At 47.8% G+C, this 17,475-nt stretch overlaps 1 protein-coding gene across 2 annotated transcripts in view; it reads right to left on the bottom strand.

Moving 5' to 3' along the window:
• Positions 1 to 863: 863 nt before the first annotated feature.
• The window catches only part of SGPP2 (sphingosine-1-phosphate phosphatase 2), a 38,764-nt gene continuing 22,152 nt past the window's right edge, over positions 864 to 17,475 (bottom strand). Inside the window, exons 3-5 of one of the 2 annotated variants that reach the window (XM_052804604.1) lie at positions 11,233 to 11,412; positions 8,603 to 8,692; positions 864 to 2,091 (exon numbers count right to left, since the gene is read on the bottom strand). In XM_052804604.1, coding sequence (XP_052660564.1) covers positions 1,546 to 2,091; positions 8,603 to 8,692; positions 11,233 to 11,412 — 816 coding nt within the window. In that variant the 3' untranslated portion in view covers positions 864 to 1,545. The remainder of the gene's footprint in view (positions 2,092 to 8,602; positions 8,693 to 11,232; positions 11,413 to 17,475) is intronic. The other variant, XM_052804605.1, reaches the window with a different exon arrangement.

Raw genomic sequence — 17,475 nt, 5'->3', positions numbered from 1 at the left:
GAGCAACCCCATGGCCAAGTAGGCCATTTTGCAGCCCACGGAGCCACGGGCCTGGTGTTCCACAGACACAGCCATGCTTCCTGGCACCCCTGACCCCATGGCAAACCAGCTGCTGCTGCTGCTCCAGCAGGGATTTGGGCTTTGTACTCTGTGCTTGTCATCTTTAGTCATCTGGGCCAGGGGTCTCTAATTATGGGACACAGTGGGGTCAGTGATTTCTAACCCAAAGTTATTTGTGTACAGCAATTCCCATGACTCTTCCAAATCAGGTATTTTAGGCCAGTTGTATTGGGTTTGCATAGCAAGGTTTTGGTAGCAGGGGTCTACAGGGGTGGCTTCTGTGAGAAGCTACTAGAAGCTTTCCCTGTGTCAAACAGAGCCAATGACAGCCAGCTCCAAGACGGACCCGCTGCTGGCCAAGGCTAAGCCCATCAGCAATGGTGGCAGAACCTCTGGAATAACAGATTTAAGAAGGGCAAAAAAGTTGCAGCAGGCACAGAAATGGCAGCTGGAGAGAGGAGTGAGAACATGTGAGAGAAACAACCCTGCAAATCCCCAGGTCAGTGAAGAAGGAGGGGGAGGAGGTGCTCCAGGCGCCGGAGCAGAGATTCCCCTGCAGCCTGTGGTGAAGACCATGGTGAGGCAGGCTGTCCCCCTGCAGCCCAGGGAGGTCCACGGAGGAGCAGATATCCACCTGCAGCCCATGGAGGACCCCACGCCGGAGCAGGGGGATGCCCGAAAGAGGCTGTGACCCCGTGGGAAGCCCGTGCTGGAGGAGGCTCCTGGCAGGACCTGGGGCCCCGTGGAGAGAGGAGCCCACGCTGGAGCAGATTTTCTGGCAGGACTTGTGACCCCGTGGGGGACCCACGCTGGAGCAGTGTGCTCCTGAAGGACTGCACCCCATGGAAAGGACCCTCACTGGAGCAGTTCGTGAAGAACTGCAGCCCGTGGGAAGGACCCACGTTGGAGAAGTTCAGGGAGGACTGTCTCCCGTGGGAGGGACCCCATGCTGGAGCAGGCGAAGAGCGTGAGGAGTCCTGCCCCTGAGGAGGATGAAGCAGCAGAGACAACGTGTGACGAACTGATCGTAACCCCCACTCCCTGTCCCCCTGCACCACTGCGGGGGGGGCGGGTAGAGAAAATTGGGAGTGAAGTTGAGCCTGGGAAGAAGGAAGGGGTGAAGGGGAAGGTGTTTTTAAGATTTGGTTTTATTTCTCATTACCCTACTCTGGTTTGATTGGTAATAAATTAAATTAATTTCCCCAAGTTGAGTCTGGTTTGCCCCTGACGGTAACTGGCGAGTGATCTCTCCCTGTCCTTGTCTCGACCCATGAGCTTTTTGTTATATTTTCTCTCCCCTGTCCCGCTGAGGAAGGGGAGTGATAGAGCGGCTTTGGTGGACACCTGGCGTCCAGTCAGGGTCAACCCACCACACCAGTGCAGAAAGGCACAAAACACTTTCTGGTCAAGTTACCAGCCTTGCTTGACTTATCGCATCTCTGAAATGGTGGTGCCATACATTACTTTGTAAGGAAGGCACTACGCTCACATCAATCCTAACAGCTTGTGCAGCAGTGGCACAATCACGGTAGCACTGAAGCCAACTGAGGAGTACGTTATAAATTTATATGGCACTTCGACTTCCAGTCGTCTCCGGGCTTCCAGGTCACCAATGGGAAACTTGTACCGATAACCCAGCATGCCAAGGACCACATTCTTCATGAGCTGGCGTGTCAGCAGAACAACAAATATCCCTACGAAAAACCTGGCTAGCACGACCACCACTATTTTACTGGTGATCAGAGGAAATACAAGCTGAAAATTTTTGCCAGTGTAGGCTGGTGCAGCATACTGGTTATTTAACCAAAATCCCACAGTTGCTCCAGCTCCTGCTCCTAAGATAGTAGTGGTGTCTGCCCTGGTAGGGCTGTAATAGTCTAGTTTGGGGTAGTTGTAACATAAGACAAGTGGCACAACTATGGAAAGCAGTGGACAGAAAGGACTAGTTAACAGCAAGTGATCTATCATGTCCCACGCAGGATACAAGAGCACGAGCAGCACAGCTGAAATCAGCGCTCCGCCGATCACATCCTGCAAAGAGATCACGTTTAAAAGCTTTGCGAGACCTGGAAGGTAAAACAAATATTCTTGGGTGATGATAAAAGACCAGTATCTGCATTTGTGGGCACACAGCAGCAGAGGAACACCCTGAATTGACAGCGATGGCACTGTCCACGCACATGACAACCCAAAGCCTGTGCTAAACAAATCACAACAATCCGTGAACCCAGCGTTAGCCTTGTCTACGTGAATGTATCTGTTGACCTATATTTTTCCCCTGAACAAGTGAGATTTTTCCCCCCCACCTGCTTTTATGTTTTAAGGGCACTCTCCACTTACAACCTCAATGGAAAAGGCACATGCACAACTCCATCTCAGGGATGATATCACGGCAAGCTGCATTCATACAACCCCTTCCCCTCCCATAATCCCACAAGTAATTTCATCACATCAGTAGGATTATTGCCTGCTTGCTTTGCAGAAATGGGAAGATGCTGTCTTTTGTCAGAGACAAGCACCCAGTCCAGGACCACAGGCTCTGGAGGAGAAAAACGCAAAGCTGCAGGACATGGTGCCTGTGCCATGATTTCTGCCAACGGTGGTGAGAAGTAGGCACCGCTGGGCAGGAATACATCAAGAAGAAATTTGTTGCCCAAGCCTCTGAAATCTGGCTTGCAGTAAAGCACCCGAGGCAAGAGCATAGTTAAAACCTAATTTATTAACAGAAGCAAATAAGGTGTTTTGAGAACTTGATTGTTGTCGACCGCAAGGCTGGGAAAGGAGACAAGAGGTAACCCCTGACAAAAGCCGTCTGTATGAGAGCAGCCAGATAAAAAAAAGCAATGTAACAAGTTTCCCTGCACTGCTCTCCCGGAGTCACTCAGGAGGCAGCAGAGTCTGTGCTCTGACCATGAAATGCACTGCAAAAGCTAAACTTAATCACAGACAGAAACCTCCTCTTCTCAAGATTGTATCTTTTTCACAGAGCCATGAGCGTTGACTACTACCATGCTCAGTCACCATCTAAAATGAATTATTTATGAGAACTTCACTTATAGTTAGGCAGGAATGAGGGGACTTTTTCACAACAGAAATATTTAATGACTTTCTGGTAAATGCATTACTCCAGTATGGCTGAACTTTAGCTGTTTACAACTTCCAGGAAACAGATTCACAGCAAGTTTAGTTTTAAGCAACTCCCAGATCCATTTTGCATATTCCTGATACAAATTTCCACTTACATTTATTCCTTCATCCATGACAAAAGGATAGCCATGGACATACACAAAGTTGTTCACAGATGTCTAATGTGTAAAATACTATTAGGTATCAATATTTCACAATAATCCATCTTTTGATACAATTTTTAGATGATAACTTTACACACAAAGGCATGTTTTGGCCCAACACTAAGTAACTGCATCAACACGAAAGAGCTGGGGGTTGCTCCCAGCACTGATGCTCAGAAATCCCATCGCCATGCTGTACCTCCATTTCCCACCCCACTATTTGTCCACCTCATATTAGAAGAAAAAGTCCTGACATCTCAATACCCCCTCCACCTGTGACTAAGGAGTGAAACTCAAAAGCTGTTCACGTGTTTTTCCATTCCAATTAAAGACATTTAACCAAACATTAACATTCCCCTAACAAAAGCTTTGCTCAGATTTACCCAGCTGCCTCCAGCGGTTCCCAGCCAGGGCGCAGACAGCCTCTATTTACGGACCCAATTAAAGTTTTCTGAATTTTATTGTCCTCCCATTCAGCCCCAATACAGTGACACAGCTCCTGCAGTTTTCAGGCAGGACCCAGATAACCAGCTCTGCTCCCGACCAGTGGCTTATACCAGTGGTCTCCAAAGTGGGTGTGCAAGACAACCCATCGGGCTGTGGGAAGAAAATACTTTTTGCACCACTAATAAGTACAATAAAATATATATATTTTTTTAAAGTAGTGCTTATTTCATCCTTATCTCATTCCTTTTTAGGTTTTTTTTTGTGTATGTTTTATAATGTACATATCAGTACAATAGTACATGTAAATAATTCATAAGTAAATATACATATATTGGGGTGCATGCTCAGAATTTTTTTACTGATCAAAAATGTCTGGAAACCAGTGGTTTATTCTGTTTTTTCCCCTATCTACCAATATATGGGCTTCTCATTTTGGAGATTCCTTACTAGAAGCTGCTGAAGAGCATGGGACATAGCCAGCCGCAGCCGTCAGTAGTGACTCCCTTTGGTTGCAGTACACATGGGCAGAGGTTTGATTTTCTCAGAACACGCAGAGGAGGCAGGTGAGTTCAAGACCAACACTTTACAAGGACATTTAGCCATGCAGAATGAAAGATTTTCCCCCCTCGCCTGTTAAACTAAGGAGAAGATGGGAAGAGGAGGGATGGCTCTGATTTCTGTGAGAAAAACTGCTTTTCTGGACTGTCCCTACTGTGCCACCAGGAGCAGGACCTTAGCTTTGCCTGGCAGTGGAGCTGCTGTTAGCGCTCCCAGGAAGCACATTCTTGCCCGTCTGCCTGTGTAAACAGATTAGCCTCTTGCCAAACCCGCAATTACAAAGGAATTTTTAAATGAAGGCAGGCATGAATTTTGCTCAAGGTGCAGCACTACCGGCAAAGCTTAAAACTTCCCGTTTTCCCGCTGGGACGCTCCAGCTCCCTCAGCACAGACAAGTCCTCCACAGGGTCCATCCCTCCCCAAAAGCCCCCCCGCTGCTGCACAGTAGCCCCTGCCTTCCCCCCAGCAACTAGCATCTGCCCGCGTTTGACACAAGGGAGGCCTCGCTCCTATCGATTTTAACTAGAGAGCTGTCATTTTGCTTTGCTACCTAAAGAGCAGGCCAGTATCGGGTTTCTAATGCTGCGAGTGGTTCAAGTTATTTTCCTGTGCTACAGGTACATAAAGAAAAACAACTGAGGTAAACACCCAGTTGCACGTGATGCCTGGGATGCAGGACTGGGCACTTCAAAATGCTTTCTGCCGATGCTTTTCACTGATGGAGCATGGCAGTGGCACGGTCTGTGGGTACTGGCACCGCTGCTGCCACTCTCACGCTGGGCTGGGGTTTTTTGTTTCACAAGGTCTTAGAGCACAATTTGGTTTAGGATTGAAAAAGCTTTCTGAAGGCAAGACCCTTCTGTGCTCTTCCCATTGAAACTACAGTTGGAATTGCAAACACTCACAAAATGGCCCCAAAATATCGAACCAGCGCCCCGAATGCAGTGGTACTTAGGCATCTTCCCTGATACTGCCAATCAAAGCAAAAATAACACTTTTCCTATTCTGTCTTGTATATGGTCACTTATTGTCTGAATTCCCTTCACGCTTTCATTTATGGTGTGAGGCTCTACTCGCTCTCCTAAACGGAAATCTCCTATAGGTTACTCCGTTTCGTCCCACAAGGGCTGTACTGCCACAGTGTGTACAGTGATGCCAATATGTTGTTTGTTTATCAGCTTTAAAATATTTAAGATAATTTCAGGATTAATGGTGGTGGTAAAAAACCTGAGATAGAGCACAGCAAAGGAGGGGGGTGGGGGCTACAGAGTATCCTCTCCTGAGGGTGCTGTAATCAGCAATAAATGCACCAACACTGAATCAGTATATCTCGGGGGGGGGGAGGGGGAATTTGTTTACAGAAACAACTTTCAGGTTTCTTTTTGGCCATAAAAAGTGACCTTTTGACTTCTCCCTGTATCCTACCCCCACGCAGGCTGGCACAGGGCATTATTGCGTTTAACTCGGGGCAGCACCAATGGGAAGCTACAGTACCAGTAAGGTTGTCACAGCATCAGCTGCGGCTCTGGCGTGACCGGCTGCCTCCCCAAGCCCCCGCTGCTGGCTGGAGACAGGGGAGCATGCGTTGCAGCCAGGAGGAGACTCAGCTCTGCTGCCACGGCGAATGCCAAATCCATCGGCCTGGTGCATTAAGAAATTCCTGGCCCTGAAGTGTTAAAAGAAGGCTAAAAGCCTCCCCTCTTCCCCTGGCTGGGGAGGGCTGCCCTCAGCTGATGAAGTTCTTTCCAATACGACTTGCAATGACTTGCGCACATCTTTCTGGAATGCTGTGCACTCACGTGAACACCATCGCTCAGCATTTCAAACACGACATGACTCAGACGTGCTCCAGCAGCCATGAGACGGGAAAACTTGTTCCCCTCACTGAGGCAGGGATCAAAAATTAGGCCAAAGTTTTAGGATGGAGAGTAAAGGGGTATTTTCTAAAATACAATTCTCTGGGGAAAAAAGCAAACAACAACAACAAAACCCAGTCCAATTATCTCCAGTTGCTTTTTGTTCCTTAAAAATAACCCCTAAAATGTTACAGATTTGCTGCTTCAAAATGTGTCCAAATTTTTGCTTTGCCCTTTCCAGGTAACTCCAGATTCCCTCTTCTCCAGCTCCTCAGACTCCGCCATTTAAGACCTAAAAGGAAAGACCCTGCCTTTCCCCTGCTTCTCCATGCACGTGGGATATTCTCACGTTGGGGTGGTGAAGTTGGGTTGTTGTAATTAAATTACCTCTCAGCAGTGCAAGCTCATTGCTTCCACCCCATTCTCTAGCTGGGTGATGCTCTCCTGGTAACAGGCCAGGCAACGGGTGTTTATTCCCTTTTCCCTAAGCATAGTATTCATTCTGATATGGCTATAATGATGCAGATAGCTCTCATACCAGCTTACTGCCTCTCCAGGTCTTTAATGGTAACATCTCTTCTACTGACACGACTGTGCTTTTTGAGGCCACTCCCGATCCGAAAGCAATGCCAGCAATGCTGAAATACAGACTTATTTGTAGAGCTGAGACTACAGAAGGCGAGCCCCGCACCGGAGCTTCAGCTACAGCTATAGCAAAGCACAGTGCAGAGGTTTCCTTGCCACTCCTTCTCTGGTTCCTCAGACAGGAAAAATTCAGTTACACTGAGTTGGTGGGTATATGTTACCCATTCGTTTGCTTTACTAAATTATTATGACCGCTTAATACATAACTATATCCTGTCGGTATTCATTTTCTATTAAGACCTCAGTTAAAAATCCGTTAGACAGAGGCTGTTTCAGCTGGTGGCTTGGCTGAGCAGCTCTGAACTGCACTTCTTCCCCGAAAAAACTTGTCATTGCAGGTGGGATGGCACCGCAGAAAGAGGGGTTGCATTTGGGCCGCTGTGATCACCAGGCATTTCCCCAGCTCCGTCCCCACCACGGCATGCATGGGATGAAGAACCCGGCAAAGTACATTTGCCCTTTTGAAAGGCAGCATTACTCACAGTTCAGCTAAGGAGCTTTTTTTTTTTTTTTTTTTTTTAAAAACCCTTTTTTATCGTGTCAAAGGCACAAAGGACTTTTTCTTCTTTAGCCTAAAATCCATCTAAATTTAGAGGAGTCTTTCATTACGATGGACCAGCAAGGAAAGTATGCAAAGAATTTTTACTGATTGACTTAAGGTCACTAGACAAGAAAGGGTGTCTCCAGCTTCGATTTAAGATATTGTTTTGGTCCGCTAGGCCTGGAAGGGAAGGTCAAGCTATATTTTATAGATAACCTTCATCTTGTAAGGGCTCCTTTTCTTACAGTCATCAAGTCTCCTTATTACAAACATAACTATTACTTAGTAAAAAAATGCAATATTTTATGCATATGCAACCAACCAACAATGCACATCAAACTCCTGCGGGAAGTAGCCAGGAGCTTTTATCCATACTTGGGAAGCTGGACCACCCCTCTGCCCACTACATATATCAGATCAATAACGTTTCCTCTCATCAGGAAGGAACCAGCTACTGCGTAATCAAAGTTACACTGAAATCTGTTCTTAAAGCAGGACTGACATCTCTAAACAACTGTGCCCAACAAGTCTGTCATTTAAAGTCACAGATATTTTATGATTATTTTCGGACAAAGTATTTGTGCATCTCAGTCCTTTACAAATGAATTTCCTTCCAGCTGAAAACGAGAAGTTTGTCATAACATCTTTTTAAGTGCCATGTCCCTGTATGGTAACACAAGACATACTGTCCCCCAGTCCCCCAAGGGCAGCTCACTTGTCATGTTTTACCCTCTCCTCCGCTCTCGCGGGTCGCTGGCGTGACTCACTGATCTGCTATTCCCTCCCTGACACTCCCAGGCTAAACCAGCCCGGAACATTTCTTGCTGACAACAGTGATACTATTGCACAAAAGGCTTAGCTAAGGAGCAGCATCAGTTGCCCAAGTGCATTCCTTGCAATTAAAATTTGCAAGAACTACAAGTCAGATACCACACCATCCTCACCCCGCTCCTCAACCCGTATGCACCTCTGTTTCCCTAATGGTATAAATAATTCCCCTGCAGACTCAAATAGCAATAGCCTGAGGGTTTCCTCACAGCTGCCTTTGAATATACAGCCTGAAATTCAGTGACATGACTCCAATACTCCTGCAGTGGCACAGCCAAGGCAGGACATGCATCGCTTGAAGAGTGGGAGATGGGAATCACTGTAGGTAAGCAGAGCTGGAGGCATGACCGGCACGGGGCAGCGCAGGGCATCCTTACCAGGACTGTGTGCATCCCTGTGTAAAGCCTGCTGAGACATACCAGCGTCGAAAACACAAACGCTGCTACCAGGCCTAGTTCGAATGGATACTGTGAAAAGGGGAAAAAAAAAAAAAAAACACACCCATTACACCATTATCCACTTTAACATCAGCATATATCTGAAATAAAATATCCAAGCACCCAGGCTGACGTAAGGATCTCGCGTTGGGAAGCGGCTCCTGAGCTGTACTTTCCCAAAGAGATTAACACGACCTGAGACAAGACCTTACATCGGCCAACGTGCAATCCTGCTGGAAGGTCGTTTCATTATCTGTGGTGCCCACTTTTGCGAAGGTCTAGTCTTAGTGTGGGGAAGCCTGGGAAATAGATGGCATTTGCAGAGTTTTTCCCCGCATATCTACCTGCAAAATCCTTGTTAGTGCTAAAGACCTTAAGGAAAAAAGGTACAGCACGTTGTACAAACGGTGCCCGAGGTTGAATTGCAGCCTCAGATCATCCGAGGGGAACGCGATAGCCACAGAGCCTGACCAGAAGCGTGATCAATAGTCCTCGAGCAGCGGGCTGGGAGGGGAAAAACAACGTCTGGGCTGGAACCGCAATCCAGCTATTAGAGCAGTCAGGACCACTCTTCCCTGTGACACTTAAGGTTTAATTGTCTTCTTATGAAGATGGTTTTGCTTAATTCCCTCTCTGAGTTGCCTATGAACATGGAAAGAAGCGTTGAAATAAATCTATATTCAAAAAGGAAAAAAAAAAACACATTTGGTAAAGAATAAGCTTAACATATTAGCCCTTAATCCACTCATTCAAATCCTGAAACCGAGTGGGCTGGTAAGCTCCTTTCAGTCCATAAAGGAGATTTTTCTGAAAAAAATAAACTAACCCAAAATATAAATAAATGAACTTAATTCACCTGATTTGACACAAAATCTCCATCTACTGCTGAGCAGCTGACGACTGACCAGGGTGGCCACAGGTCAGTGCAAAAATGCTTCTGTGGAAATTTTAAGCATAACAACTCGCTTCTGACCCTTTCTCCCTGGCATACTCTAGCCCCCGGAGTAGAGAGCTCAGACCCGGCTGCAGATGTTACTCCCAGTTCATAAAACACTGTTTATTCCACATTTCTCTAAGCCTTCAGAGGATTTATGCCCACTTTATTCACCCCCTCAGCAGGCAGCCTGGGAGCTGTTCCAGATCAGTAATTGATGACTAGGGCAGCTTGAGAAGATAGCAGCATAATGTACTGGTAGATTTTGCCTTCTTAATAGAGGCAATTAAATAATTTAATTATTTTACAGCAGCTTTATTGTTTCATGGCAGTTCCCAAGAAGTACAAGGCAGCCCGTGAAGAGCTGCATGTCCCGCTGGCAGCGTATTGATTGAGGAGGAGGAGAAAGTGCTGCTGACCAGGTCTTTTTGGCAGCTCTGACACATGGGATGGATCTGGCCTTCCAGGGCTGACAAATATCCCATCTTATGGCTCCTCCTCCCCATCCCATTGCCAAGCTGCTCCGACCAGTTACCATACAGTTACCGGGGAGCGGGAGGCTGGCAGCGCAGGTTTGGGCACCACTGACCTTCTCGCTCATCCCCGCACTGTGGGCAGGAGCAAAGTCCACTGCTCCACGGCTGGGACCAGATGAGTGAGAAGTTAAAGTAATTCAGAGATCTCGGTGTAATCCAGAGATCTCTGTTTCTATGATTTACAGCTGCAGAACACAGCACCTTTCATCAAACGGGTGGCCACCTTTTGTCTCTGCATACATGCTGGCACTGTGGGGAGGACACCCAGGGACACTGTGACAGTGAGACTCCCCGGCCATACTGTGAGCCCTCTTCGTTACATGGGTTTATCTTTGAAATACGCTTGGGAGGGCTGAGAAACACACTTAAATACAATGAAGCCAGGAAGTTATTATTGCTAGAGTTCAGGAAACATGTTTGGATTCATAAAATGAAACAAAAATAATCATCATGGAGAAATGAATTTCTGGGAAATAAACCTTTTAGAAAGATAAAAGGCTGAAGGTTTGGGGAAAATAATTATGAGATCTCCCCAAGCAGCCTACAGCTCCACTGCAGTGAAACTGCTGTTACTTCTCTGACAAACAGGCTCTTAAATTGTCTTGTATGCTATTAGTCTAACAGAGGTTAGAGCCAGGGGACTTCCAAGGATGCTTTTCCTACATCACACAAAAACCAGGTGACACAGAGCTCCTTTGGTTTCCCTGGGAGCTGGCATTTCCCAACGTGCAGCGTTGCCTTGGTGGGCATGGGGCAAGTAAAAAATGCTGACGCCAGGCATCTTCTGCAGCAGCACCGCGGCTCCCTCCACGGTCACCCCACGTGTGAAAACACAGCAAACCCACCAAACCACGGCAGGGCAGGGCAGCCTGCCCACAGCTCTGAGCGGGGCTCATGCTAAGGAGTTTTCTGCTACATTTCTTCTTGTGTCTATTATCGGCCAGCTACAGGTAACAACAGGGAAAAATACATGTCTGTGAAAAGAAATACAGAGCTCCTCTGGAAGTGGCAACAGCTTTGGATTTGCTGGTTTTCTGCAGCTTGCTGGAAGGAGACACATGCTTTGCTTTTTTTTCTTTTTTTCTTTTTGTACCCCCTACCTTGTACTGGTTCATGGTCGCAATGAGAAAGGAGAAGGAGATGGCGGTAGCTGCCATGGCATGGGTGGAAGGCATCCCATACTCTGCATCCGTCCTCATTTCCAGCTTGACGACAGGTGGCGAGAGGGGCCGAGGCCACTTCAGGATGTCCTTGGAGACTTGCCCTATGTACATCACTATCTGGGGAGAGGAAAGGCCACAGGGCTGTCAGTCAGCACAGGCAATCCCCACTCAGCCCACTCAAGAACCACCTCTATTTCTGTGCTTTTTCCTGCAAAATCCACCACCCCAAGTGCAGAATTTATCCCCTGAATTATTAAAGGGGTTTCCATTATCCCGGTCAGCAAAGGAAGCGGCGGTTTTACTGCACCATGTTGTAACCTGATCAGAAGTGGGACCAAAAGGAGGGTTTGCTGACAAGATGCAGCAATACGGGATGGCGTGAGACAGACAGCTGGCTCCCACTCCACGCTAGAGCAGTTTGTTTCCTCTCTATCCCTTACAACCCCTCTCCTGCAAAGCAAACAGCTGTAACAGAATTTTTTTCCGTCACCACCGTCAAATCACTGCCTTGCCCAGCCGCGTCCCTCCCAGCTCTACGCAGCAGCTCTCCGAGGGCAGCACCAGCTCTCCTATTCCCAGCAGCTCCCTCCCACTCCACCCACAGCACCAGGTGCTGCAGGAACCCCGCTGGGACGTACCACCAGTGTGGTTATTAAATAATAACCTTGGCAACCCTGGGGAGGCAGCAGAGAGAAAACTGGACAAGCAACATAAAGTACCTGTTCTCCTGCCTAACTCCCCAACAACAAAGGGCTTTTGTGCACTGCTTGGGACACCAAAGGTTTAAAGCAAGGGCTCCATTAATTAGCTACCGAGCACTGCAACACAGTGATTTTGGGGGGAAATGTTGCTTTCTCAGGTCACTGCAAGCAGTAGCAATGGGAAGCAGAGCCAAGAGGCAAAGCTGGCCAGCATCCCCAGGAGGCGCAGCCCACCCTGCAGCACCCAGGGCACCTGCCACGCTGACATCCCCTGCTCCTCAGCACCCTCGTCCCAAAGGCAACGGGCTCTCAGCATCCACAGCGAGAAGGATGTGAACAAAAGTCACCCAGGCTGTCCCTGGAGAATGTATTTGCTTTCTGTTATCACCCTCCTCCCTTTGGATAGCGCAGCCTGACATATGCAAAGCAAGCTCTACAAAACAAAGCAAAACTTTTTTCTTTTCTTTTTTTAAATACAAAAATCAGGTTAACTGATGTCTGCCATGAAAGCTCAGTTGCTGTGTGAGACGGCGCGCTGGTCTGCTTCTCACGCTTCCACTAGCAAAGGAGGGGTCTTAAAATAACAATCCTTCCCATGCTGGTGTTAGCCATATGCCAGAGCAGCAATACGATCATCCGCTGCCACATTTGTCACCAGCCACACTGCATCCCTCTCTCTCCCAACAGCCATTCAAAAAATGGCTTCACGTAAAAAGAAAGACGTCAGGATTCACAAATCAGGACCAGAAAAAAGCCAAAATGTTGTGTTCCTTCAGCCCCCTCCCTACAGCAAAGCACATGCCACGGGGAGTGCTAGGCTCACAGCCAGCACCAGAGCCTGGAAAAGTGACTGCTGGTGCCTTTGCATCCTTTATCCCCCATGACATGAATCACATTACCGCCTCATTATCAGCACCACCTGTGGCACACCTGGCTGCTCCTACTTCGCCCTGATACAGGGGGCATAGGGCAGTCAGCAAATACCCTGCCCCGGACTGTTCACAGTAAACAAAGGCTCAGGGAACAAGTGTCTTAAAGGAACCACTGCATGGGTTCACTTGGTTAATGCCACCGGTTTCCAAATGGATGCAGGCACATCTTTGGAAGTTAATTAAATTCCAGGGTTGAAAGCAAAATTACTCCCTCCGACAGAACATAAAACATTGAGGCTACCATTTGTGATACCATCTGAGACGCAAGGTAGGACAAGCCAGTTTATCAGCAGTCCTCTATAATAATGACTTCCGCTTGTAGAAGTATTATTAGCACTAGTACGTAAGAGTATTACAGAAAGGGAAATGAGTCATCTTTGAAATGAAGGCTATACTAGGACTTCTCTGATGGTGGAAAACAGGCTGAATGCTGGAGGTGGTACAGGTAAGCAAAAATACCAGGCATCCTCACACCATCTTCATTCCTGGCATTCCAAATTAAATTCTGACCCTTCTATTTTTTAAAAACATATGTTGTATAGACATGTACAGTAACAAGAGGTGAGACAACCTCCGTAAAATATGAAGAAGAGTCCAGAATACATTCAGACTAAGTGCTGATCTCTGAAGCATCAGACCTTTACCTTTAGCTAATTTGAGTGCTGTGCACGTGGTTTTACACGCAATTTACCCGATTATTTGGCAGAAGCAGCAGTTGTGGGTGCGGTAAAACATCACCCACCAGCTGAACTGGCAGGCTTCCCCAAGAAGGTGAAAGATGACAAGTGCACCATTGCTAAAAGCCACCCAGCAAAGGTGTTGCTCTGGTTCACCTGCCTCCCCACGCGCTGCTCACAAGTGGCTGGAAGAGCACAGGACTGCCCAGGCTCCCCAGGGGCTCTTTGGCTCATAGCACAGCAAAGCAAACAGCCCAGAGCTTCTGCCAGATCTGCCTGTGGTGGGCAGAGGGTTGCCCTCCCTGGGGTGATGGCCCCGTGGCATGGAGCAGGGCAGGCAGAGCACCAGCTGGAACCTGCACATCTGTGCCCAGCGCATCAGTCCTGCCGGGGACTGTCACGCAGCTGGTGACCGAGGGCAATACCCCTGCAAGTGCACCAGGCACAAACATCCAGAGTTCAGCCACAAATAGTAAAAAAACCCCCAAGTCGGAAACCACCGTGGATGCGGTCGTTACATGGCAACCATTTTGCAGAAACACACTTACAGCGTTATATTTCATTGCGCGATATAGCTGAATTGCACTCTACTGTGGCTCTCGTCTTCTGAGGATAGGAGGTATCTGCCTTGGTTAAGTGGCATATTCTCTCTTAAGCCACATTTCATTATTTCCTAGCCTTATTTCTCTGTCATTTTGAATTTACTCTCTAACAGGCCTGGGAAAGAAAGCTAGCAGCCTGAAAGTTTTGGCCTCTTATCAGCTTTTTTTCAACCCAGCAGATGAGAAAACCCCTGTAACAAACATTGGGAATCGTAACCCCTGAAGCACTGGAAAGGAGGAGAATGGAGATGGAGAGCTGAGCATGGGTGACAGGCTAAAGATCAACACAGAGCTAAGCCTCACCTACACTTGACTTGAATTACCTATTTGTGCAATGCCAAAAATCTTCGATGGCCCTAGAATAAATTTAGCATGGGCAGAAATTACCTCAAGTCTAGACAAGCAAGTAATTCGGGATTGCTTAGGTCCACAGGACTGGGTAATTTTGCTGTGATTTCCAGCCTACCCTAGGTAAGCCAAACCGCATTCGCAGTGGCTTCAGACAGACAAATAGGGGAGGGTAGGTTACGGCTTGACCCAGGAGCATGTCAGCTTGTAGCAGCGGGTCAGCAGCAAGTTTATGTGTTTCAAAGTCTAAAGCAGTGTGATCCCTCAAGCCTGCAGTGCTGGGCTTCACCTGGCTCACCTTTCTTCACAAGGGCTGGGAAGATTTACAGAGGAAGGAGGGTCCAGGCTCAAACCATGCTCACCTAAGATTTAAATAAAACCCTTTCCAAAAGTCTTTACATGCTCATGTGCATTTCCACCCAAAGGGTCTCCAAGCCCAAAGCTGAACGTTGAAGAGAAGAGGGAACAACAGGGCCTTCCTTGAACACTGAGCGAGCAGACACCATTTGCTGTCTCAGAGGCATGGAAAAGAAGAGAAACCTCGAAGCAAATAATTTCCTCATGCTTTATTGTTTGTTTGCTTCTTCCTTACCTTGCTGACATTTTTCGCCTACCTAGAGTGCTATATTACGGCTCTCGATGCTATTCTTCTGTGTTTATTTCTAGCACAGACTCTCTTCCACTCTGTCCAAGTGACGCAGGTCAACCGAATTTTCTGCAGTGCTGGTGGAAAATGGTTTGCAGACACCTTCAACGTAAATAATTTTTATTTGCACATTAATAAGTACCTCTGTCTCTGCACGGGGAATTTGCCTGAACATGGAGACTTTTCCATTACTGAAGCAACAAAGTCAAAGCCGTGATGGATTGTGTAGGACGCAATTAGCTGGAGAAGATAACTACACAGAAATGCATGGGAATTTAGTTGAGATTTCACAAAGTTGATGGGATGAGCATGGCTAATTGTCTCTAGTCTGAAAGCTGATGGCAGCAGCTCTAACTCTCCTGTACCTCAGACCATTCAAACTTTCCAGAGTGAAACTTAACTGTTTCACACCCAAGTTACAAAGAGATGTTGGCGAACAAGGGGGGCTACTCAGGCTGGCAGAGAGGGAGGGGAGCTGGAGTTCAAGTATGGGAAAGGGAAAAGCACCACAGGTCAGCACCGCAGCCTTCCCGGGTCACTGGCACCCACAAGCGGGCCCCAAACCTGGGCAGAAGCAAAGCGATGCTCTTGGGAATCAGACAGGTCCATACAGGGAGCCCTTGTCCCAAGACCCCCCACCACGCCTTCCCACGGGAGCACCCTGTTTAGGGGAGGGTAAGGGACTCTGTTCTACCTCTGCATTTGCAAGTACTACAAGCTACAGTTGTGACAAATGCCACAAAGTGAGTCTTTACTAAATAAATGATGGCAAAAGCGAGGTGGACCATGGCATGGGAGCAGAGGTGTGGTGGAACGATCACTGGCCATAACTGCGCACATGCATAACACACAGAAATGCCGGTTTCCCTTCTGTATTGAGGTGTGTGCACACACACAAGGAAAAGTTGCTTACATACTGCTGCCACGGTAGGGACCCTTGGGAAGTTATGTCAGCTCCCTAATATTTGCAGTGTCACTTGACAGTGACATGGCAGCATTGGCTGGAGATGTTGGAAATAAAATGCATCCCCCCAGCCCCTTCTTCCAAAGCCACATGGGCACAGCCCATCGCCGTGGGGCTGTCCCCTGCCACCTCTCCCTGCCCCAGGAGCTCCCAGCTGCAGGCTGCACAGCTCCCGCATCCCCTGCCGCTGCTCTGCCTCGGTGAAACACAAACCAGGCACTTCATTTACGTGGCTGAATCCGTGAGCTGCATTCACAGGCAGAGGAGAGGCCAGGGCTAGGCGAGGCAGGCTTTTCCTCCCCAGAGCTCCTGCTCTGCACTGCAAGGGAATATATTACCCACGCCTCATTCTGCTCCGTGGTGAAGCAGCAAGCAGCCTGGCTTACTGAGCCACACTTGAAATCTAGGGTGCGGCTACCCTATTCTGTTCAGAGTTGAACCAGCCTCTACTGCTTCTTCATTGCCAGGTGCTACCGCATCAGCTCGGCACTCTACAGTTGTGCTGGGAACACGACGTGGCACAGACTGTGCTGAAGCTGCCATCCCTGCCAGGGGTCCCGCATTTATAACCGCACAGGCTGAACACGTGGGCCAAGGCAGCAGGCCTGACACACACAAGCACGCTTTTCTAACCCCAAGCCCACAAACACTATTAGTTTGGGATTTTCTGAATTTCCTTAAATAAGCCTTCTCTCCTCTCGTGTGTGTCCATGCTCTCCCAGTGCTATGAAGATGATTCTGAAGTCTTCCAAACTAAATCCTTAAAACAAATGCAAAAAGCATAAAAAAAAAAAATACTTGGGTAAAGACTTCTTACTTCTTCCCCTCTCAAAGGGTTTTTCTGTAATGCTGTAAGCAACTTAAAAACAAGACTTTCCTCAAACCCTGGTGCCCACCAGTACTGCTGGGGTGGCCTGGCCTGCATGAGGGGAATAGCAATCCTTTACAGCCAAGGTATCAGGTGAAGGAAAGGCAAAGCTTTATTGCCACTTTGGGTCAACAGCATTGCATTTTACTACACAAACGCAATTAGCAGTTGCTATAGCAGCACAACAGCCTCTGTAGCCTTTTTCTGAGGGTTTCCTCTGACTTTGCTCTGAGTCATATATATGGTCCATCTCCAAATATACATCCTCACCTGGGGCTTTGCACTGGGGTAAACAGGATGAATCTATCTTTGTGTTTTAACAGATTGTTCTTTAGTGAACAATGATGAATCAAACTTGAGGCATTAGCATCCACGTAGGTCCAGATGCCAATTGATTTGTTTGTCCTGCGGGAGTTCCCTCTGGGGTGAGGGACTGTTCCCC

The sequence above is a fragment of the Harpia harpyja genome, chromosome 12, assembly GCF_026419915.1.
Source record: "Harpia harpyja isolate bHarHar1 chromosome 12, bHarHar1 primary haplotype, whole genome shotgun sequence".
In the NCBI taxonomy this organism is placed as follows: domain Eukaryota; kingdom Metazoa; phylum Chordata; class Aves; order Accipitriformes; family Accipitridae; genus Harpia; species Harpia harpyja.
Note: the sequence above shows the minus strand (reverse complement) of the source record. Positions and strands in the feature narration are given on the sequence as shown.